At 46.7% G+C, this 25,238-nt stretch overlaps 1 protein-coding gene across 1 annotated transcript; it reads right to left on the bottom strand.

Annotated features, from left to right (window-relative positions):
- Positions 1-11,865: 11,865 nt before the first annotated feature.
- LOC124042424 (zinc finger homeobox protein 3-like) lies at positions 11,866-24,942 on the bottom strand. Its single transcript, XM_046360692.1, has 7 exons — positions 24,675-24,942; positions 21,868-23,689; positions 21,119-21,723; positions 20,718-20,949; positions 19,524-19,771; positions 14,601-18,566; positions 11,866-14,497 (listed from the first exon to the last, which is right to left on the bottom strand). The coding sequence occupies exons 2-7, from the start codon at positions 23,651-23,653 to the stop codon at positions 13,637-13,639; spliced, it is 7,698 nt and encodes a 2,565-aa protein (XP_046216648.1). The 5' UTR covers positions 23,654-23,689; positions 24,675-24,942; the 3' UTR covers positions 11,866-13,636.
- Positions 24,943-25,238: the final 296 nt, after the last annotated feature.

Raw genomic sequence — 25,238 nt, 5'->3', positions numbered from 1 at the left:
TCAGAAGCAGAAACATTAACATACACACACACCATCAGAAGCAGAAACATTAACATACTGTACACACACTGTCAGAAGCAGAAACATTAACATACTGTACACACACCGTCAGAAGCAGAGACATTAACATACTGTACACACACTGTCAGAAGCAGAAACATTAACATATTAACATACTGTACACACACTGTCAGTAGCAGAAACATTAACATACTGTACACACACCGTCAGAAGCAGAGACATTAACATACTGTACACACACTGTCAGAAGCAGAAACATTAACATACACATACACTGTCAGAAGCAGAAACATTAACATACACACACACACTGTCAGTAGCAGAAACATTAACATACTGTACACACACCGTCAGAAGCAGAGACATTAACATACTGTACACACACTGTCAGAAGCAGAAACATTAACATACACACACACCGTCAGAAGCAGAAACATTAACATATTAACATACTGTACACACACTGTCAGTAGCAGAAACATTAACATATTAACATACTGTACACACACTGTCAGTAGCAGAAACATTAACATACTGTACACACACCGTCAGAAGCAGAAACATTAACATACTGTACACACACTGTCAGAAGCAGAAACATTAACATACACACACACCATCAGAAGCAGAAACATTAACATACTGTACACACACTGTCAGAAGCAGAAACATTAACATACTGTACACACACTGTCAGAAGCAGAAACATTAACATACACACACACTGTCAGAAGCAGAAACATTAACATACACACACACCGTCAGAAGCAGAAACATTAACATACACACACACCGTCAGAAGCAAAAATATTAACATACTGTACACACACCGTCAGAAGCAGAAACATTAACATACTGTACACACACTGTCAGAAGCAGAAACATTAACATATTAACATACTGTACACACACTGTCAGTAGCAGAAACATTAACATACTGTACGCACACCGTCAGAAGCAGAAACATTAACATACTGTACACACACTGTCAGAAGCAGAAACATTAACATACTGTACACACACTGTCAGAAGCAGAAACATTAACATACACACACACCGTCAGAAGCAGAAACATTAACATACTGTACACACACTGTCAGAAGCAGAATCATTAACATACTGTACACACACTGTCAGAAGCAGAAACATTAACATACACACACACCGTCAGTAGCATAAACATTAACATACTGTACACACACCGTCAGAAGCAGAAACATTAGCATACTTTACACACACTGTCAGAAGCAGAAACATTAACATACTGTACACACACTGTCAGAAGCAGAAACATTAACATACTGTACACACACCGTCAGTAGCAGAAACATTAACATACTGTACACACACTGTCAGAAGCAGAAACATTAACATATTAACATACTGTACACACACTGTCAGTAGCAGAAACATTAACATACTGTACACACACCGTCAGAAGCAGAGACATTAACATACTGTACACACACTGTCAGAAGCAGAAACATTAACATACACACACACTGTCAGAAGCAGAAACATTAACATATTAACATACTGTACACACACTGTCAGTAGCAGAAACATTAACATACACACACACTGTCAGAAGCAGAAACATTAACATACACACACACTGTCAGTAGCAGAAACATTAACATACACACACACTGTCAGAAGCAGAGACATTAACATACTGTACACACACTGTCAGAAGCAGAAACATTAACATACACACACACTGTCAGTAGCAGAAACATTAACATACACACACACTGTCAGAAGCAGAAACATTAACATACACACACACTGTCAGTAGCAGAAACATTAACATACTGTACACACACTGTCAGAAGCAGAAACATTAACATACACATACACTGTCAGAAGCAGAAACATTAACATACACACACACTGTCAGTAGCAGAAACATTAACATACACACACACTGTCAGAAGCAGAAACATTAACATACACACACACTGTCAGTAGCAGAAACATTAACATACTGTACACACACTGTCAGAAGCAGAAACATTAACATACACATACACTGTCAGTAGCAGAAACATTAACATACACACACACTGTCAGTAGCAGAAACATTAACATACACATACACTGTCAGTAGCAGAAACATTAACATACACACACACTGTCAGTAGCAGAAACATTAACATACTGTACACACACTGTCAGAAGCAGAAACATTAACATACTGTACACACACTGTCAGTAGCAGAGACATTAACATACACATACACTGTCAGAAGCAGAAACATTAACATATTAACATACTGTACACACACTGTCAGTAGCAGAAACATTAACATATTAACATACTGTACACACACTGTCAGTAGCAGAGACATTAACATACACATACACTGTCAGAAGCAGAAACATTAACATACTGTACACACACTGTCAGTAGCAGAGACATTAACATACACATACACTGTCAGAAGCAGAAACATTAACATACACACACACTGTCAGTAGCAGAAACATTAACATACACACACACTGTCAGTAGCAGAAACATTAACATACACACACACTGTCAGAAGCAGAAACATTAACATACACACACACTGTCAGAAGCAGAAACATTAACATACACACACACTGTCAGTAGCAGAAACATTAACATACTGTACACACTGTCAGTAGCAGAAACATTAACATACACACACACTGTCAGTAGCAGAGACATTAACATACACACACACTGTCAGAAGCAGAAACATTAACATACACACACACTGTCAGTAGCAGAAACATTAACATACTGTACACACTGTCAGTAGCAGAAACATTAACATACACACACACTGTCAGTAGCAGAGACATTAACATACACACACACTGTCAGAAGCAGAAACATTAACATACACACACACTGTCAGTAGCAGAGACATTAACATACACACACACTGTCAGTAGCAGAGACATTAACATACACATACACTGTCAGAAGCAGAAACATTAACATACACACACACTGTCAGTAGCAGAGACATTAACATACATGTCAGTAGCAGAGACATTAACATACACACACACTGTCAGAAGCAGAAACATTAACATACACACACACTGTCAGTAGCAGAGACATTAACATACACACACACTGTCAGTAGCAGAAACATTAACATACACACACACTGTCAGAAGCAGAAACATTAACATACACACACACTGTCAGAAGCAGAAACATTAACATACACACACACTGTCAGAAGCAGAAACATTAACATACACACACACTGTCAGTAGCAGAAACATTAACATACTGTACACACTGTCAGAAGCAGAAACATTAACATACACACACACTGTCAGAAGCAGAAACATTAACATACACACACACTGTCAGTAGCAGAAACATTAACATACTGTACACACACTGTCAGAAGCAGAAACATTAACATACACATACACTGTCAGAAGCAGAAACATTAACATACACACACACTGTCAGTAGCAGAAACATTAACATACTGTACACACACCGTCAGAAGCAGAGACATTAACATACTGTACACACACTGTCAGAAGCAGAAACATTAACATACACACACACCGTCAGAAGCAGAAACATTAACATATTAACATACTGTACACACACTGTCAGTAGCAGAAACATTAACATATTAACATACTGTACACACACTGTCAGTAGCAGAAACATTAACATACTGTACACACACCGTCAGAAGCAGAAACATTAACATACTGTACACACACTGTCAGAAGCAGAAACATTAACATACACACACACCATCAGAAGCAGAAACATTAACATACTGTACACACACTGTCAGAAGCAGAAACATTAACATACTGTACACACACTGTCAGAAGCAGAAACATTAACATACACACACACTGTCAGAAGCAGAAACATTAACATACACACACACCGTCAGAAGCAGAAACATTAACATACACACACACCGTCAGAAGCAAAAATATTAACATACTGTACACACACCGTCAGACGCAGAAACATTAACATACTGTACACACACTGTCAGAAGCAGAAACATTAACATACTGTACACACACAGAAACACACAGTGGAGGTTTGGTTCATATTCCAGAGCCTGATCAAACACTCAGCTGTTGGTTTTGTGGATCACTGTAGGGATGTTTAGAGAGCAGAAATAGAGAGAGGAAGAGAGGAGGGAGAGAAAATGAAAATAGAGGAGAGGTGAGGAGAACAGAGGTTGGATATGAGAGACCATCCCCTTCTGGATGCTTTGAGAGAAGGAAGGGGTGGAGGGGACAGGAAGAGAAAGAGGACATTAGAGAAAGAGAGAATAAAGGAAGATAGTCATAGCTGCAGGAATATTTTAGGGGGGTGTGGATTAACGGGATTGATAAAGCCCTAGTTCACACAAGACTCATCTATTTTTTTCATTATTATTATTATTATTTTCAATTTGTCAGGGGGTGCTGCAGCACCCTCAGTACCACTACTTCCTGCGGCTATGAAGATAATACAGAGGCTTGAGAAAAGGAGAATGGTAAAGGAGGTGTGTGTGATTAAAATGGAGGGGAGAGAAAAGAAGATACATTAGAAGAGAGAGAGGATGAAGGAAAAGAGGGAGAGGATGAAGGAAAGGAGGGAGAGGATGGAGGATGAAGGAAAGGAGAGAGAGGATGAAGGAAAGGAGAGAGAGGATGAAGGAAAGGAGAGAGAGGATGGAGGATGAAGGAAAGGAGAGAGAGGATGAAGGATAGGAGAGAGAGGATGAAGGAAAGGAGAGAGAGGATGGAGGATGAAGGAAAGGAGAGAGAGGATGGAGGTTGGAAAAGAGAGAGAGGCTGAAGGAAAGGAGAGAGAGAATGTAGGTGTGGAATACTGGAGGATAGAACAGAAGATAGAATTCCTCCCCCTCCAGCCTTGCATAAATTACACATTTCATTTGCATATTCACTACTTTCACTACATGACTACATACATGATATTCATTAGCATAATAACCATCTATTATAGTAAGCTTTGTTTGACGATAAAGGATAGTTTAAGGGAAAAACAATATGAGGAAGGGAACAACACGAGGAAGTGTGTGTGTGTGTGCATGCGTATGTGTGTGGGGGTATCTTTGTGCGCGGGTGTGCGTGTGTGGGTATGTGTGTGTGCATATCTGCATGTGCGCGTGTGTGTCTGTGTGTGTGATCTGGGATTCCATTCCTGGATTCCTGGTGCATGTGTTTATTGTGTGCTGTGCGTTATATATACCCCAGAGGGAGGGGGTAATCAAACTACCTTCAGGGCTTCAGCTGAACTCAACACACAGGGAGCTGGGAAGAGAGAGACATAGAGACAGACAGAGACAGATGGAGACAGAAAACAGAGAGGCAGACAGAGAGACAGACACAGAGAGACAGATATATATATAGAGGGAGAGACAGAGAAAGAGGCAGGGAGATATTGAGGGAGGGAAAGAGGGCGGTGGATAGAGGAGCTGAGAATGAGGTTGGCACGGTGCCATCCACTCAGGGCTGGTTCCCACACACTGGCATGGGGAGGGTGGTGTAGAGGGGCCAGGATAAGGAACAGAGAGACTCTTTCACATTGCTACACCAATGCCCAAAGACAGACAAGATACTAAGATGTAGAGGTCGTCATTGCAAAAAATTGTTCGCAATTGACATACCTGTGTAAATGAAGGTTAAAAAAATATAAAGAGGAGATGCAGATGATGAAGGAGGACATAAGGAAGACCCCTGGAGGGTAGCCGAAACAAGACGACTAGATCCAGGAAGATGAGGAGAGGAAGTAGAGAAATTAGGGTGAGGACGGAGGGAGGAAAAGGAGGACGATGAAGAACATGGACTCTGCCGGGCGATTTGAGAGGCACATCAATGGCAGCTGGCATTCAGAGGACAGGCACCATACCATCAACAGTCTCCACTCCCTCCATCCTCCTCTCTTTCTCTGCATCCATCGCTCTCTCCTCCCTGTGCCAGCTAGTGGATGACATGCCAGCCAGCTGCTATGACACACTCGAAAACAACGGAGCTAGCAGCAGAGAAATGTCTCGTTCGGAGAGAGGAGATTCACTTGAGAGGATTCATCGCTATTCAATGTTTGTTTGTTTGTTGGATTGTTTGGACAAATCTGGCCAGGATTGCCAGGGCAATGGTTGACAGCTTCCCAGCGATGGCATCTTTCAGCGGGGGAGGCAGACCAAGAGTTGGCACTACATCAGGGGAGAAAGACAGAGCGTTGGCACTGCACCAAACACAACACAACACAACAGATGCTTACGGCCGCTAACAGGCTGGTTAAATACTAAAGAAAGAGCTTTCACATGCTTATGTGACCGACGGGTTCAAACCTAGGGATCAAACGTTTTAGTCCGCTAAGTCAATGCAGCTCTTCAGACGGGATCAAACGTTTTAGTCCGCTAAGTCAATGCAGCTCTTCAGACGAGATCAAACGTTTAAGTCCGCTAAGTCAATGCAACTCTTCAGACGGGATTCAAACGTTTTAGTCCGCTAAGTCAATGCAGCTCTTCAGACGGGATCAAACGTTTTAGTCCGCTAAGGCAATGCAACTCTTCAGACGGGATTCAAACGTTTTAGTCCGCTAAGTCAATGCAACTCTTCAGACGGGATCAAACGTTTTAGTCCCCTAAGTCAATGCAACTCTTCAGACGGGATTCAAACGTTTTAGTCCGCTAAGTCAATGCAACTCTTCAGACGGGATTCAAACGTTTTAGTCCGCTAAGTCAATGCAGCTCTTCAGACGGGATTCAAACGTTTTAGTCCGCTAAGTCAATGCAACTCTTCAGACGGGATTCAAACGTTTTAGTCTGCTAAGTCAATGCAGCTCTTCAGACGAGATCGAAATGTCAACAACAACCAACAACCAGTAAGTGGCAAAGGCACAATATCCTCATGAACCCAGGAGTACAGCAATAAGGAGAGGGATGAGACTGCAACTTTCTCTGTACTAGTACCTCCCTCTCTTCTCTCAGTATCTGCACCGCTAAGCAGCAAACACTGAACCCCTGTGTTTGGAAATGGCATCTCCTACACTCTTAGAAAAAAGGGTTCCATAAGGGTTCTTCGGCTGTCTCCATCGGAGAATCCTTTTTAGTTCCTTTCTACAGAGGGTTCTACATGAAACCCAACATGGTTACACCTGCAACCAAAAGGGTTCTACCTGGAACCAATAAGATTCTTCAAAGGGTTCTCCTATGGGGACAGCCAAAGACACCTTTTAGGTTCTAGGCTTCCTTTTAGGTTCTAAGAGTGTATGGTGCATCAGACTGAGGGAACATTTACAACAGAAGAATAATGAGATCGTCTTAAATATGGTGGCCTGTTATGGATTTCAAGTTCACAGAGAAAACAAGGATGGAGGAATCAATGAGAAGATGGATTTTGGGATTCACCATGTGTGTTATTTCCATACCAGCCAGATTGCTGCAGTCCAAAGGCCAGATCACAGACACAAGCAGAACCAGGCAGTAGGCGCTGCTGTGTGTGTCTGGTTATCTCCTCTGTTGATAATGAACAGTGACGGACTAATTTCAACAGCCAATCATAATTAGTGATTTAATCGCTCTGCAACATTTTCCTCACCCTGCTTCCCACCACCTCACCCCAACTCACACCCCTAAACCGTGCCACATGGTTGGACGTGACTGGATATGCTAATGTCTGGAGATTGTGCGTGTAGACAGAGAGAATCTGCCAGGACTAAAAGGGATGTGTGACAGTGTGAGATCACGCAGCAGTAGTTCCGTTTTTTGGTTTTTCTTCACTGGTTATTTGGATTAATCATGATTGGTTGAAGACGGGCTTAAACTGCTTCACCTTAGCTAGTTTGCGTGTGTGTGTGGGGGGGGGTGTGGGGGGCTTTGGCTGAGAGTTTCGTTTTGAGAGGGTGGAGACTTCATTTTTGCCAGAACTTAATTTCTAACATGTATGTGCACAGAAGTGAATCGCATTGCAGCTGACCCAATTACCTGAGATTTTATTTATGGGGGCAGAGATTATCTGGAAACTAACGAGCAGTGAATCAACCTCTTCCCTCTCTTCATCTCCTCCCTCCTTCTATCCCCTCCCTACCACTCATTTTACTCCCGCCATCTCTCCCTCCCTCCAGACTCCTGTGGGATCTTAATTAATCGCAGCCTTCATTATGCAAATACAGTGCAATAAACGACAGGAAAGGAGGAGCTAGACACAGTCTAATGGAGGGAGAGGTGGGGGAGGGAGCGATGGAGAGGGGATGCAAATCTGGTTTTACCTACAGTATGATCTCACCAATACCATTGAACATGTTCTGATAAAGGATTGGTACATGTTTATAGCAGAACACAAGACTATAGTGTCATCTCTCCATCAAGCACCTGCTCTCCCCAGACTGTTGGGCTATTCTGCTTCAAGCACAGAAGGAATATATGTAATACTTGCAGAAGCTCAGCAGCCAACGCCATCTTAGTTTAATCATCACACAGGATCATAGGGTTCATGCGAATTTCATTTGCATATCATTAAACGGTGAGACTCATTTGGAGCGGCCAGCAGGAATGGGGTTGGATGAAGAAAAAAAGCATCTCGTTATTAAACATCAATGTTTTATAGTCCGCCAGCCAATCCATTTAATTTGGCTGTAATCAAAATGTGTCAAGAGACAATCAATCATTCTAACAAGGATATTACCAGCATCTCAATCTGGAAGAACATTTGATACTGGAAAGGAACCTGTGTATGGAGCGTAAAAGTATATTCCCCCATAACACATCCAGTATACTGTATGTGGCACAGGAAGTTGGTGGCACCTTAATTGGGGAGAACAGGATCGTATTAATGAGAGGAGCGGAATAGGTGGAATGGTATCAAATACATCAAACACATGTTTTCATGTGTTTGATGCCATTCCATTAAGGCCGTTCCAGCCATTAATATGAGCCGTCCTCCCCTCAGCAGCCTCCTGTGGTATGTGGTTTACATTACGATTGCCTTTCCAGTTTCCCTTCTCTGAACTGTGGAAAGAGGTGAAACACACGTAAAGAGTCAGATGGAGTCAGATGTCATATCTCAATGATGCCACAATGAAGTTAGCACTGTGTGTGAGTGTGTCTGTGTGCATGCGTGCGTGAGTGTGTGCGTGAGTGTCTGTTTATGCGTAAAACACTCTTTACCATAAGCGATGTAATTAGACTGCTGATCTTTTTGCATGCAGATCAGTTTGACAGCATGACAATTGCTCAAACCTGACACACACACACACCCCCATGACCCACCCCCTATCATGGGCAGCATGTGGTGTTGTCTGTGGGCAGAGTGTATAAGGATTAGCATAATGCGGGGTGAGTCTGTGTAACAGCCACGGTGCCGCGTGCTGAACTCACTGTCCTGCTGTTGAGCATTCAAATCTCCTAATGGATGTAAAGTAGCTAGCTACCTAGGAGAGGGGTATGTGTGTTGGGGGTGGGGCATAACAATGATAAAAGGCATAGATAGATCAAATGTAGACATAAGAATAAAGTATAAAATTACATATTTGTGTGAACTATGAGTGAACTAACCCATTTAAGATGCTCCTAAAAGCAGACAATTCTGGCAATACAGAGCCTTCAGATACTGCGGGGAGAATGTGTTCTAGAACATTCACATTGTAAATAGACTTTTACCAGGCTCTCTCTCCCATATGATTGATTAGAACAGCCTGGCAACCATTCTAAAATCATTAAGAAGATGGATAGAGAGCACATCTTCTAATAAAAACCGCTCTATACCTGATGAACCACTGAACAAACTCTTCCTCAATGACATTCACTGATTACTGCCCTACAGAGTGTGTGTGTGTGTGTGTGTGTGTGTGTACTATTAATACTGTACTCCATTAGTGATATGACTATTGCAGTATAGTATTCCAGCAATCAGTTTCACATCAGGACTGTGTCTGTACTGGGATTACTAGTAGTGAATAAAAACATACACTGATAATGTGAAACACACACACACTGAGAGAAATCATGGAAAAGCATCTGCCAGAGGAGGGGTTGAGGCTGGGGTGGGGGTGTTATCAGTGAAAACAGAGTCCTGTCTCTTTAACTGGTGGCTGCGCTGAAGGATTCATGAATAAACATTAACTTGTTCCTCTGCTCACACAGAACCAATCTAAATCTAAATGAGTCTACATACACACCAATACCAATGACATTATAACCCTTCTGCTGCCCACCCCCCCCTCACTGATGCTCTAGTGTATGACATTACAACCCACTATCCCTCCTTAAAGTAACCTCCCCTGTACCCCTCAACCACATTAAAAATATGTACACGAGTAGGCAATAGCATTATATCCCCTACTCACACATACACCCTCCCCTTCCTTCAACCCCCCTCCCCCAGCCCCACTTCCAGCATCATCAACAGCAGCAGCAGTATAATTCATGTGAGGTTATTAATATTCATCATATCATTTTGTCACAAAGGAAAGTAATCTGGCTGGATGTCACTGACGTAATTAATGAACTGACCTCTGGGTCCAGGGATCGACCCACAACACACACACACACACAAGACATTGGGCAAATATGTCCACCAAACCAGACTTTATTTACCTCAGTGGCTATGGAAAGGGGAGGGGGAGAAAACACACATCCATTTGAAAACTGGGGAGAAGGAACAAAGTTAACCACTGGAGCAAGAGACTGGGACAGGTGCACAACACAGGTATCTTTTGGTTATCACTACGGCAACAGCTTCCAGGAACGACACAATATTTACATCTTACAGTTATTCAGAAAATAAGCAAAAGGAATAGAACAACAATATGTACATAACTGCCAAGTGGTACAGTATTTGGAATTTCAGTACAGAAGAAAGATCATTGGTATTGTGGTAAACATTGGTCAGATATAGAGCTATGGGTAAACAGAGTTAGAATCCTTTGGAAGGTTAGCCTGGATGACAGACTGTTTCTGTGTTCAGTATCACTGCATGGCTACAATCTGTGTGGCTACATGACTACGTGCCTACCAAGGTACATGGGATACGTGTCTATGTCACTACATGGCTACATTGTTGCCTGGCTACATTGTTGCCTGGCCTATAGCAGGGACAAGCATGGCTACATAGCTACATGGCTACATAGCTACATGGCTACATTGTTGCCTGGCCTATAGCAGGGACAAGCATGGCTACATAGCTACATTGTTGCCTGGCCTATAGCAGGGACAAGCATGGCTACATAGCTACATGGCTACATAGCTACATGGCTACATTGTTGCCTGGCCTATAGCAGGGACAAGCATGGCTACATAGCTACAAGGCTACATTGTTGGCCTAAAGCAGAAACAAACATGGCTAAACAAGCCAGCGACACAAGATCAGAAACATACTGGTACACAGACCTGTGGAAGGTTTGGGCTAGATACAATCCAACCTGCCATAGAATAGCTATGCAGGATCTTAAGTATAGAAGTATCTTATCTTTATAGTGTCATTGTAACTTCTTTGTATCTTTGTTCAGAAACCACTGTCCACATAGTAATACATTACTGAGTAAATACTGCCGCCCCAAGTATCTCTTTGTTAACATCAGAATAAAAGGTCAGGTTATGAACAGCGTCATGTGTGTTATAACAGTTTGTTGTTATTAAAGTATTTTAAAAATACGTTAGCAGCCAACTGGACATCCTCAAAGACTGAGATGGATTCTTCCATCTGGTTAAAAAGACATTGACATTGAGGAGGAAAACATTTCAACCACTCTACACACTGCAATGGCTCTGAAGTAGTTCCCTACTGAGTATGGTACACTAGGGTTTGGTTCCCTACTGAGTACACGCCTACTGAGTGCACTAGTAGCTGGGGGGGGGGGGGGGGGGGGGGGGGGGCTTTGAGAAGTGCTCCTCCATCCTAGTATAATAACAGGTTTTGGTTTATCTGGTGGTGACAGTATACACTCACCAGTGGCCTGGTGAAGACAGATACAGCAGGTCTGATACAGTCACTCTTTCTTCCCAACAATCAATGTTACATTATCAAGTCAACTTTTGAAGTTGTTTTTTTGTGGGATTTATGCATCGATGGTTACAGTGTTATTGTCTTTGGGTTGTGTTTTAAAGCATTCGATATTATCATAGTTATTACTGTTACTACAGTAATATTATTACATTTAGAGATCAAAAAGAGGAGAGATGAGAAAGAGAGCGAGAGAAAAATGGTTAGAGTGTGTGAGAGAGTTAAGTGCACACAACATCTAAAGTTTTCATCAGTATAACACAACATCCGAAGTTGTCATCAGTATAACGTCAGTAACTCTCAGTGAGTACGGTTGGTCAGAACATCGGCAGTCTCTGGGGAGACTGAGTCGACCATATAAAAGCTACATACTGTACATTAATTTACCCCTCACACCATTTAACATGGTAATAATGGAATAATGGAACTATCAATGATCGGTCAGAAAGCTCAGATCTCTCAAATCCAGAGAGGTTTCTTTTGAACTACCATTATAGGAACTTCATATCAACAGTCAATATTTACATCATAAGGTTTCAAAACAGACTTTGTGTCTGGCATTCGGAACAGAAGAGAAACTAGTACATTACTACGACCAAATAAAAAAACAGTTCAGTTGGCCTGAGTATAGTAGACATGGAATTATTACACAACATATTGGTATTTACTTCAATAAGAAAAGGCAACTCCACATCATAACGCCTACATTATGTTCTCATACACCACACAATTACACTTGTCTTATCGAAGCATAATAACGACCGTTAATCCATAATATTCATAAACATTTACTAAACACAGACAATGTTGTGTAGTGTTTGGTTAAAGTTGTGACATATATTGGTCGAACGTTATCAAAATAGCTTCTTATATGACCTCACAAAGGACAAAGTGGACTTAGCTCAGTGCTATTTGGCCTATTATCCACATAAGGAGTGTTCAGTACATGTGCAGTAGAGTCATCATTGGCTTGAGAAGGTTGAGGTCTGCTTCAGCACCACGTAGACCAGTCAGTCTATTGATACGCACCAGTCTCACTTCTACTCTTCACTGTATGGTTTGTACTGCGGTTTGGAAATTAAAACCACCATGTTGACAACACAATCCACGGACATGTAAGGTTTTGGTTACGAGCTTTGGAATCCAAGCCAGTCTTTGCAGATGCTCTTTGTAAAGAATATTTTACATTTTTGTTTTCCGTAGCTGCTTGTGTTTCTTTCAGTTTTCTTATACTTTGAAAGAACGTTCTATACACTAAAACGTCTAACAGTTTGATACTTGCACTTGTAAAGTCTTTAAACAGAAGTGGGAGGGGCACACACTGTGTCCTGGTTCTCCAGATTCTATTGTCAGAACAGGGACATCTGTTGGCATGGAGGGGTTAACTCCTGAGGTATCGGTTGGAGGACAGGAGAGGAGGGGAAAGGCAAGACAGAGGAACAGAGGAGTGGTGTCTTAAAGCTCTAGAGGAGGTCTGCCCTGTGATGTTTTGGGGCTGCGTAAGGGGTGAGGTACACTGGTAGAATGCTCTTTGGCTTCTGTGGCATCTGGTTGGTTTATTGTTGTGAGTGACATGCACTTAGTTCATGGCTGTGTGCGTTCTCTCCCCTGTCCTCTGCTGCCTTTCCCTCTATCCTGTGGTGGGGTCAACTCTGAGGCTCCTTGCCCTCTTCTCCTTGGCCCGGCCATTCTGAAACCACACCTGCACCACCCTGCGTGGGAGCCCCAGCTGCCGTCCCAGGCCCTCACACTGCAGGGGGCTGGGGGTGGGGTGCTCCCTGTAACAGGCTCTGAGCTTGGCCACCTGCTGGGGGGTCATCTGTGTACGCTGCCTCTGCTGCTGCTGCTGTCTCGGTCCATGCCTATCCACACTCTCAGACAGACTTGGACTGGAATTCTGGTCACAGTCTTGAACGTTGAAGCTTGCCATCCCATATTTGTATCCCAGAGACAACAGATTGCTATGGTTACCCTCATGAGCCTGGTCAGACGAAGGGAATATTTTTACTGACAGACCTTCTTCCTCTTCCTCCTCTTCCATGTCGGGTTCGTTCAGGTCAAAGGTCATATCTGTTTTCCCAGAAATGTATTTTCTCTCAGTGGGGATGACCCCGGGGCTTGGAGAGGGATGAAAGGGGTTCGGGGAGGGATGGAGGGAGGTAGGGAGAGAAGGATGGTGGGAGAGAGAGGGAGAATGCTGGAGGGAGAGTGGGGGACCCTCCCTGTCTCTGTAGGATCCATGGTTGTGAGAAAAGCGGAAGTCATCAGCGGAACCTATCTGATGAGACAGGCCATAGGCAGGTCTGTCAGTTTGGGACCAGTGGCGGGCCCTAACATGGGCGTCCAGGGCACTTTGAGCCTTGAACAAAGCCCTACAGAACGGACAGCGCCTGTGGTTGTCACCCAGACCCAGACCCACACCTAAACCTCCTCTCCCCAGGGTCTGGAGCTGGCCCTTCCTCTGACGAGCCCTGGTGTTCTGGAACCATACCTGAGGAAGGACAGACAACCACAGCATTATTACATGTTATTACACAAAAGATTATTCAGCATTACAGAATTAAAGAAATGTTACTATGAGAATGATAAAGTACCTGCACCACACGTTTCTTCAGCCCTGTGTCCCTGGTGATGCCCTCCAGTGCAGAGCGGGTTGGGTTGGAGTTCAGACTGTAGCGCTGGTATAGAACCTCTAGCTGCTCTGCACTGATGGTGGTCCTCTGGCGCCTATCCCTCCTCTGCTCATCCCCCTCTCCCTCCCTCTCTCCCCCTTCCTCTCCATCACCGGCCATCACATCACTCATAGGCCTAACCTCTGTTCCTTCCTCCAGCCTACGCTCCAGAGAGGGCAGGGCTGGGCTAGGAGCAGAGTGTGTGGTAGTGTATGGGGGCAGGGCTGGGCTAGGAGCAGAGTGTGTGGTAGTGTATGGGGGCAGGGCTGGGTTAGGAGCAGAGTGGGTGGTAGTGTATGGGGGCAGGGCTGGGTTAGGAGCAGAGTGGGTCGTAGTGTATGGGGGCAGGGCTGGGTTAGGAGCAGAGTGGGTGGTAGTGTATGGGGGCAGGGCTGGGCTAGGAGTAGAGTGGGTGGTAGTGTATGGGGGCTGGGCTGGGCTAGGAGCAGAGTGGGTGGTAGTGTATGGGGGCAGGGCTGGGCTAGGAGCAGAGTGGGTGGTAGTGTATGGGGGCAGGGCTGGGCTAGGAGCAGAGTGGGTGGTAGTGTATGGGGGCAGGGCTGGGCTAGGAGCACAGTGGGTGGTAGTGTATGGGGGCAGGGCTGGGCTAGGAGCAGAGTGGGTGGTAGTGTATGGGGGCAGGGCTGGGCTAGGAGCACAGTGGGTGGTAGTGTATGGGAGCAGGGCTGGGCTAGGAGCAGAGTGGGTGGTAGTATATGGGGGCAGGGCTAGGCTAGGAGCAGAGTGGGTGGTAGTGTATGGGGGCAGGGCTAGGCTAGGAGCAGAGTGGGTGGTAGTGTATGGGGGTAGAGCTGGGCTAGAAGCAGAGTGGGTGGTAGTGTATGGGGGAAGAGCTGGGCAAGAAGCAGAGTGGGTGTTGGTGTATAGGGATAAGGGTGGTTGGTGGCAGGACGATAACAGGGACTGGTACTGAAGCATTGATTGGAGGGCTATGGGCTGCATTAGACCAAGGGGGAGGAGAGAGGGGTCTATGGGAAAGGGAAGAGAGGAGAGTTTGGATAAAGGAAGACGGGGCAGGGGGAGTTGGGGTAAGGGGAGAGGGGGTATGGAGAGTTTGGGCTTGTATATGATAGTTTGAGAGGGGTCAGGGCAAGGGGTGTTTGTCGTTGTGGTACTGTCCTGCTCTGAAAGTGGTTTTGTTTGGCGGGGGGGTGGAGGAGGAGAGGGTGTTGGTGAGGCTCTGGCATGAACTGGGAAGAGGGAATTAACTGGGGCTTGGTCTGGGGACAGGGTTACAGATACGGATGCTGGTGCTGGTGGTGTGCGAACAGCTGGGTCTGTGTCTATGGTTGTTAGGGTTGCAGCTGGGGTAAGGGCTGGGACTGAGGTTTGGGAGACGGCGAGGGATTGGGCTTGGTCGAGGTTTGAATCTGAGGCTGGTGCTGGGGGTAAAGGTGGAGGTGCTGAAGCTGGGGTTAGGGGTGCAACAACAGTAGTCTCAGTTTCCCCCGGTGTGAAGGGTCTGAGGGGGTAAAGGCGGTCGTACTGCCGTCTGTACTGTCTGGAGAACATCTCCAACACTACAGGAGGGATCATCTGACGGTGAACAAACTCCTGGTGGCTCTTCAGGATCAGAGAGTCAGAGAACAGCTTCCCACATTCTCCACATTGCTTCTCCTCCTCCAGGCATCCCTCCATCTCTCTGTTCTGCTGTCTCTGTCTGCTCTGAGTGCTTTGTAGGGCCAGCTCCCAGCCATATCTTTCCAACAGAACTCTGAGGGCCTTCTCTGCCCTCTCCTTCTTCTCACTCTCCTGCAGCTCTCCATTCTTCTCTCCATCTCCCTCAGGAGGGGAGGATGGGTTGAACTCTTTCTCTGTCTGGTGGAGGGGGGAGTCACTGCCAGTGGTCTCAGCCTGGGTTTCACATTTCGGGGCATGGGCTGGAAACTGGATTCCATTCGTCTCTGGCTGTGGAGAGGGAGGTTCAAGCCTCTCTATCTGGGGGTGTTGGTCCGAGGTGGTCTGAGGGGAGACAGCTGAGGTGGTCTGAGGGGAGACAGCTGAGGTGGTCTGAGGGGAGACAGCTGAGGTGGTCTGAGGGGAGACAGCTGAGGTGGTCTGAGGGGAGACAGCTGAGGTGGTCTGAGGGGAGACAGCTGAGGTGGTCTGAGGGGAGACAGCTGAGGTGGTCTGAGGGGAGACAGCTGAGGTGGTCTGAGGGGAGACAGCTGAGGTGGTCTGGTTCATAAGGGTTGTGTTGGGGTTGAGATGCAACCCTCCAGAAAGGTAGAAGGACAGGAGCAGCTGCTGCTGTAGAGAGAATAGGCTGTCTGGGGATAAGGGGAGAGGAGGGAAGAGGTTCCCGTGTTGGAGAATCTCTGCTGCTGAAGGGAGGTGCTGCTTTAGCAGGTGTGGGAGCAGTGTTGGACTAAAGAGCTGGGGCTGGAGGAGGGCTGTGTGTTGCTGTATCTGGGCTTGGGCTAACTCCTGTTGCTGTAGTATCTGGGCCTTGGCTAATTGCTGTTGGAGTAACATCAGGTCCTGCTGTCCTGCGGAAGCGGTCAGGTCCTCTACTCTCCTCCTCTTAGCCTGTTGACCCTTAACCTGCCCAGAGACACCCACACTCAGCTGGGCTTCACTCAGGGAGGAACAGGGACTTGGGGGGGCAGGGGCTGGTCTGGTGGCTGCTGGGGGGTTTCCCCTGGTAGATGCCTCTCCTCCTCCAGGCGAAGGGCTGGAGGCAGGGGTCTGAGTTTGGACCAAGGATGGGACTGGGGTGTGGGGAGCCTGAGTTGAGGCTGGAGTTTGGTGGGTGTGGGGGTTCAGTGGTAGCTGGGTTCGAGCTGCACGGGCTCGTGTCTGGTGCAGTACAGAACGGAGGTGGATGTCCAGGGTGGAGCTCTGGCTGTAGGCCACCCCACACATTCTGCAGCGGTAGGGCCTGGGGTCAGAGGCCAGGCTGCACCGGTAGGGGCTTGGTTCCAGGCCCTGGGGGGTGTCGGCATAACTGGGGCTGGAGTCATGCAGGGCCCGTCTGGCTTTGGCTCGGTGGAGGTGGGACACAGAGTTATAGTGGACCAGCAGGATGGTTCTCTGAGTGAAGGACTCACAGCAGACTGAACACTTGTAGGGCCGAGCCGGGTCCAGGAACCGCTCCAGAGTCGGGTTCGAGCCCTTGATGAGGGGGCTGGGTTCTGACCCTGCCTCCTCCTCCTGCTGCCCTGAACCCTTGTCACTATTACTAACCCCTGGACTGGGCCTCTCCTCCTCATCTGGGTCATCCTTTTGATCCTCCTCTCCTTCATTTCCCTCCTCATCTTCTTCACTCATACTCTCCCCCTCCTCTTCCTCCCCCTCCAGGCTGGTTGGTCGTTGGATGTGTGCTTCAATCTGGTCAGGGTGTGTACCCTGTAGGTGTAGGTCCTGTAGGTGTGTGTTGAGCAGGTGTCTCTGCAGGGCTTCTTGGCTGCGGCAGCGTCTGGGGCAGAGGTGGCACTCTGTCGCCGCCCTCATGGCATGGTACTGCCAGTGCAGTTTCAGCTTCTCCTGTGTCCGGAATGCTAGACTGCACCTGCCACAGCGGAACCTGTAACAATGACGATCAGAGGAGGGAGGGGCATCGCTGGGAGGAGAGGGAGGTAAGGCGGATGAAGGGAGGTGGCTGAGGGAGGGAGAGGGAGGAGTGGGGAGGGAGCTGGGGGACTCTGGGAGGTGAGAGGTGTTGTCCTCTGCTAGATGCTGATCCTCACAAGGACGGGTGGGCAGAGCAGGGACATCTTTGGCTGGTATCACTTCTTCATTTATACGGGAGTCGTTTGATTGAGACTCATTTCTGAGGGACTCCTTTGCGTAAAAGTCGATTGTGTTGGAATCGTTTGTTTGATATTCGTTTGTGTTGGAGTCGCTTGAATGGGAATCCACTGCCACCTGGAAAAGAATCCAACAACAAAGCTTTTGAACGTCAGTCTGAACCTATCCAGATGACTGATTGCCTTTATAGTCAGTCAAAACAGTGTCTTTCCTGTTTGATAGTGCAGACGGAATAATAATAGTGATGCTCCTGTATTGTCTACATCACCTCATTCTCCCATTACACACTTTACTTCTAAATCAATGAATAATAATACGAGACGGAGGGAAATAGAATGAAGAGTGTTTTTATATCAACCACACACACAGAAGGAAGACACACACACTTGGCATGGCAGAGACAGAAGAGACACATACACATATGCGGGTGCAGCAGTGAGAGAGTGAAGGTCAGGCTTAATCTTGAGAGAGTAATTGGAAAGCGAGGAACATAATGGCCATCATCACCCCAGACTGAATTAATGAACCTACACTACTATCAGAGAGAGAGAGGGAGAGGGGTGGAAAATGGGGGCTGTGGTGGCAGAGAGATGGAGAGAGAGAGAGAGAGGGAGAGAGAGAGAGAGAGAGAGAGAGAGAGAGAGAGGAGTGGTTGAGAGGGGGTGAGAGAAAGAGGAGGCGCAGAGAGAAAGATGGAGAGAGGGGGGGTGGAGGGGGGGGACGAGAGAGAACAAGGGGTGCAGAGAAAAAGATGGAGAGAGAGAAGACGGGTGGAGAGAAGAATGAGAGATGAAAAGGGAGTGAGAGAAAAAAGGGAGAGAGGAGAGGGTAAGAGAGAGGAGAGGAGAGGGAGGGATGAGGGGAAAAACAGGAAGACTAAAAGGAAGAAGGCAGTCAAGTGAAGTCAGAGAGGGAGACAAAGAGCACTTAGCATGCTGGGTAAAGTAATGGAGGTTGGTGATGTGGAGAGATGAGCACTCTTTGTTTGCTAGAGACACTAAAAGCAAACTCCTTCAGCTTGATTGCACTTCTGCTTATGAAAGGTAGCTAGAGCACACCCACACACACACTTACAGTGCTCATGAGCTTCTCCACACAGTCCTGGGCCACACTATGAATGAGTGTGAGGTGACATCTCAGGTGTGTGTGTACCAGTGTGTCCTGGCACAGTGGGCACTTGGCAGTAGTATGTTGGTCAGTGGTGTGCTTGTCGGTTCTGGGGCATTTGGGAGAGAGGGGGCTCTGTGTCTCCTCCAGCCAAGAGAATGATCGCTTGGCTGGGGATAAGGAATCTCTCCTCTCCCCCTCCTCACTGCTTTCATCTAGAAAGATAACACATATGTTAATACACAGCAACACACACACACACACACACACACACACACACACACACACACACACACAGATTGATCCATTATTGATTTTCTATTAAAGAGCCTCCTGGGATTCAGACCAGTTCATTCAGACCAAATACCTGCTATTGACTGTTTAATACAGAGTAGCAGACAGAGTTAGACCAGATTTAGACCAGACAGAGATAGAACAGAGTACAGTAGGAGTCATTAGAACGGTACTCAGAAGTCTAGTTTCTGACCCTCACTAAGCCTAGTCATGGACTAAAAAGCATGCTCGAATGGAGAATCTCTATTGCCAGTGTCTTGGGTAACTGGCCTGAAAGTTATATTCTGGAATATTACAGTCATTTAACAGATGCTCTTATCCAGAGTGACTTACAGGAGCAATTAGGGTTAAATACCTTGCTCAAGGGCACAACGTCAGATTTTTGTTCACCTTGCCAGTTCTGGAATTCGAACCAGCAACTTTTCGGTTACTGGTCCAAAGCGCTTAACCGCTAGGCTACCTGCCACCCTACAGTTCAATAGCAGTGAGTCAGTAGGTGCTGTAGGTGCTCGTTAGCATTGTCGGGGTGATAGGGGATGTAACGAGCATGTGTATCGACAAATCAATTAACCCAATTGACCCCTGACCATAATCAATCATTCCTTTTCTCTCAATCACTCTCTCTTCACCTTGCTCCATCTCTCCAAGTTTCTTCTAATGTCTTCTCTCCGTTGACTTATCCTATGCCTGCAGTTAATTTTACCTAACCTATTTATACATTTATTCTGGACTGATGTTCAAAATATGGTCGAAATTCCCTCTTGCCAATGTCTACAATAATTCCATACTTTTAAATTCCTCAGGAGAAATGAACAAGTGCACACTTCAGAGAGAAGGGAATGGGAAAAGACGACCTGAATTTCTTACCTATCTCAGGATTGGTGCACTTCCTGATGCTGAAAATGGCAGCTAGATCCTCTCCTTTATTCAGGCTCCTCCTTTTCACAAGCTGCAAGCGGTGAAGCTCCTCCCTCTTATGATGACCCGTGGAGTGGGTGTGTCTCAGTAAGTGGAGTTTAGAGCGGGAGGAGTAATTACACAAGACACAGTGGAACAACCAGGAGCCTCCAGCTACTGCACTGTCATACTGCTCTAAGAACTAGAGAGAGAAGGAAAGAGAGAGGGGGAAGTTGGAGTTATACAAGGTGTGATAGAAAGAAATATGTACAAAATAAATCTGGTCTCTGTGTTTTATTTGCTGTCTATTTGCCAAATATTTCGAAACAATTGTATAGCGCAAAAACAGCAATTATTGTGTTTGTACTGACCATGTAGACTCTGAGGCTGGCCTGGTGTTGGGAGTTGACGCTGTGTATTCTCAGTTTCTCCAAGCTGGTGGTCTGGAAGTCACACACGTTACACTTCAGCTGGACCAGGTTGCCTGTAGCAACCAACTTCCCAACTTCCTCCCAGTCCACAGCTTCCCCCTTCTCCCCTCTCTCCCAGAGGTGGGCAGCCAGCTGGTAGCGGACCCTGTGTCTGTCTGTCTGGCAGTGTAAGGTGAAGTTAGCTGTGAGGGGGGTGCTGTAGCCACACAGCCTGCAATAGCAGCCTCCGGCCACCAGACAACGCCACTCAGACTGGGGCAGGGAGCGGGGGGCACTCAGGTGAGACCCAAGAGACTCCAGACTGTCAGAGGAGAAACTGAAACACACCAGGCACCGGAACACACCACGGTAGAGGAGAGATGAGGAGGAGAGAGACAGGGGAGGAGGGGGAGAGGGGGAGAGAGACAGGGGAGAAGGGGGAGAGGGGGATGGAGAAGGGGATGGTGAGGAGGAGGGAGGAGGAGAGGGGGAGGGGGTCAGGGTTGAATCTGGGGCAACTGGCTCCTCTGCTGTTAGTTGATGAATATCCAAAGACTGCTCCCCACCTAGAACACACACACACAGAACACAGACAGGCCGATACATATAAGCATGGATATAATCAAGTATCAACCTAACTTGATGTGCCAGTGAACAGAGCCCAACAGAACAGTAGTTAAGTATGTGTCAGTGTGTGTGTAGTCTCTCACCTGTGCTGTGTAGCAGTGTGAGATGAGGAGGCAGACTCCTGCAGTGGGCCAGGTAGTAGCTTCTCTGCAGCTGCAGTACGTTGTGTGTGTGTTTCAGGCGCAGCACATTTTGTGTGTGTTTCTCGCTGGTGGTGTGTATGCGCAGGTTACGCGCAATGCTGGTCTCATAATCACACACCTCACACCGCCACCTCTTACCCTGGGAGGAGGGATGGCTGGGGTAGGGTGGTGTGTTTTCAGGGGGCTGCGTGACTTCGGGGTGTGTGTGTCCGTACACCTGACCGCCTGCCATGTCTCTGACAGTGGAGCCCGCGCTGTGTGTGGAGTGTGTGTGTGTGCTGTGCGCATGTTGTGTTTGTCCTGCTGTCTGTACGTTGCTGAGGTGTTTGTCTGACTGCATGTGTATGCTGAGGTTTCCTTTAGAGGACGTGGCGTAATCACACACACCACAGCGATAGGGCTTGTACCCACAGACATAACTCTCCCCTCGGGATAGACGAGGATGGGCCTTCCCTGTGCTACAGTACAGACACACACCCCTTGACCCTCCACAAACACAATTCTCCCCCAAGCCCCCACACACACATGAGCCCCCAGACTCTGGGTGTTTTTCTCTGAGGTGGACTTGCAGTGTCTGCTGGGATTTGTAATGCCAGTTACATTTGGGGCATTTAAGTGTCTTGCAGGAGTTCCGGGAGTGCATCAATGCCATGTGACTGTTCAGTGAGACGGGAGAGGAGGGTGAGGAGGAAGAGGAGGGAGAGGAGTGGAGGTACTTAGATACAGTCTCTATGTTCTCATCTCCCTCTCGTTCCTTCTCTCCATTTCCCTCATCATCATCTCTTTCTATTTCCATCTCTCTATCTCCATCTCTCACTTCTGGGTTGTTGTTTGGTTTTGGAACTTTGGCGGTGTCTCCATTGGAAATAAGGGAAGTGTGAGTGGCGTCTGCCCTACCATCATCCTTAGCGGGTGGGCTGGTGGACTTAGACAGAGCAGACTGCTGGGGTTTAAAGCTCAGAGGAAAACAAGGACTATTGCCCTGTACTTCTCCTGTGTCTCTCACCTCTGTCTCATTCTGAGGATAAGGAGAGGAGGGGAAAAAGCTGGAGCGCTTTGGAGAGGTGAAAGGAGAGGTAGAGTGCTTTGGAGAATTGGAAGGTGATAATGAGAGCTTTGGACAGGTAGAAGGAGAGGTAGAGTGCTTTGGAGAATTGGAAGCAGTGATGTGGATGTTGCTGTTCAATGTGCCACTGGCCATAACAGTGCTGGAAGCAGAGCTGTGCTGGCTCTGTCGAGGTAATAGACTACATTTGGATTTGGTTTGGCTTTGGTTTGAGATGGCCTCTTCTCTCTCCTCTTCCTCTTCCTTCTCTTTTTCCTCTTCTCCTCTGTCTTTGCTGCTGAAGGCTGGTGCAAGGTTTTTTCTTCCCGTTTCCTCTCTGTCCTCCACCAGTAACAATCTTTCTTTCTCCTTCTTCTCATTTAGCTTCTCTTCCTTCTCTTGCTCTTCTTTCAGTGTCACACCATTATTCTGTGAGTATATACCCCACTCCCCTTCTGGGGTCTCCTCTCTGCCTGCGGTCCCCTCTGCACCCCCTTGCTCTGTCTGGGTCAGGTTAGAGGGCTCTTTGGCAGGGGCCGGGGCTGAGGTACGAGAGGGCGACCCCTTAGAAGGAACCACTTCCGGGGTCAGGAGAGGATGAGATAACGGCTTGGTGCTGATGTTAGGTTCTCCTCCCTCTCTCCCTCCATCCCTTCCTCTCCCTCCCTCACCGATGTCCATAATGGCTCCTACAGCAGCCACGCATCACTACCCCACCTGAGAGAGGGATGGGGAGAGAGAGAGAGGGAGAGATGGAGAGCGAGAGAGAGAGGGAGAGAGAGAGATGGAGAGCATGCGAGAGAGAGAGAGAGAGAGGGGGAAGAGAGAGAAGAATTTAAAGGAAGAAATGCATGCACATAGGACTGAGTGTTAATTACTGCAACACAATAAACAATAGTCTTTGTCAGGTGAACTTCTACCACTGGCCTTGGCTCTAAAGGTTTTCATTTACACAGATCAATAGCCTAGTCTATCGATAACAAATCTAAAATTATTGACACAATTATTCCCCACTATATGTCTATCTAGTATGGGAAACTATTACTTAATGAAAGTAAGTGTGTGTGTGTGTGTGTGTGTGTGTGTGTGTGTGTGTGTGTGTGTGTGTGTGTGTGTGTGTGTGTGTGTGTGTGTGTGTGTGTGTGTGTGTGTGTGTGTGTGTGTGTGTGTGTGTGTGTGTGTGTGTGTGTGTGTGTGAGAGAGAGAGAGAGAGGCCGACAGAGAGAGAGAGGTGGGGGCATACTGGTTAACGGGAATTCGACTGAATGAGTCGCGCTTTAGAGAGAGAATTATATCCTACCCTGATAAAAGAAAATAGGGCTTACCTCCCTTCACCAACTGAGCTGAAAACATTGAACCGACAGGAAACGTAGATGATTGCGTTTGTATGCATTGTCAGCGCGGGAAAAACTCACAAACCGAGGAACTATCGCTGACAGTAGCCTGCAACTGCTGATGTTAACCAATATAGGCTACACCAGCTGACACAGACATTATTTAACTGGAATGGTGACTATGACGATGTTTATATTACTGTAGCGTACTTCTGTCTTTGTTTAGCCTACTCAAAAGAGATAAAAAACCGCAACAGCCTATAGCGGCACAAAGCTCTTCTTTCCATTCAACAGCACAGCCAATATCCGCGATATCCCCCAGCAGTTTGAGGGATATCGCCGACAGTTAGAAACAAACGCAGACTCACATCTGTGCGGCTGTGGCGGCGGCGTCTCTGGACTCCTTGGACTGTATCTGTAGTAATCCAGTCAAATAGCGGGTCTACTGAACATCCACATATTCCCTTTGGACCAGAGAGCGTACAGGAGAGGACAGCCGCAGAGAGAGCAGCATAACACAGTCCTCCTCTCTGTGTTCCTAAAATCGTCTTCTTAAAGCTATATCTACAGTAAACAGAGAGACGGAGGGGTGTGAGCGGGGGAGAGGTAGAGTGAGGTCTGAACATAGAGGAGAGAAAAACACTTAGCTCTTTATTCCTGCTAATTGGTTTCCTGCAGATGGCTGAGACTACCCCACTGCGCATGTGCAAGATGCACTGGCAGCATCAATGGGATGCGGCGAAGGAGAAAGGGAGGGGAGAGAGGGGGAGAGGGACAGAAGAGGGACTATGTACAAGACTAAAGAGGATACAGATAGTCGGAGAAAATAGTGAAGTAATGGAATTATCATTGTAATGTTGATATTGTAAGAAAGGGTTGGAATAATTGGAATAATACTTGTCACAAATTGTTAAAGTGAAATGTAGATGTAT

This window comes from Oncorhynchus gorbuscha, linkage group LG01 (genome assembly GCF_021184085.1).
Source record: "Oncorhynchus gorbuscha isolate QuinsamMale2020 ecotype Even-year linkage group LG01, OgorEven_v1.0, whole genome shotgun sequence".
NCBI classification, from domain to species: Eukaryota; Metazoa; Chordata; class Actinopteri; order Salmoniformes; family Salmonidae; genus Oncorhynchus; species Oncorhynchus gorbuscha.
Note: the sequence above shows the minus strand (reverse complement) of the source record. Positions and strands in the feature narration are given on the sequence as shown.

Excerpts from the sequence above, each read along its gene's own strand:
- LOC124042424 (XM_046360692.1), bottom strand. The coding sequence starts at position 23,653 with ATGGACATCGGTGAGGGAGGGAGAGGAAGGGATGGAGGGAGAGAGGGA. Across the intron at positions 21,724-21,867 it reads CACACTGCTACACAGCACAG|GTGGGGAGCAGTCTTTGGAT; the intron begins GTGAGAGACTAC and ends TGTGTGTTCTAG. Across the intron at positions 19,772-20,717 it reads GTGCACCAATCCTGAGATAG|ATGAAAGCAGTGAGGAGGGG; the intron begins GTAAGAAATTCA and ends TTATCTTTCTAG.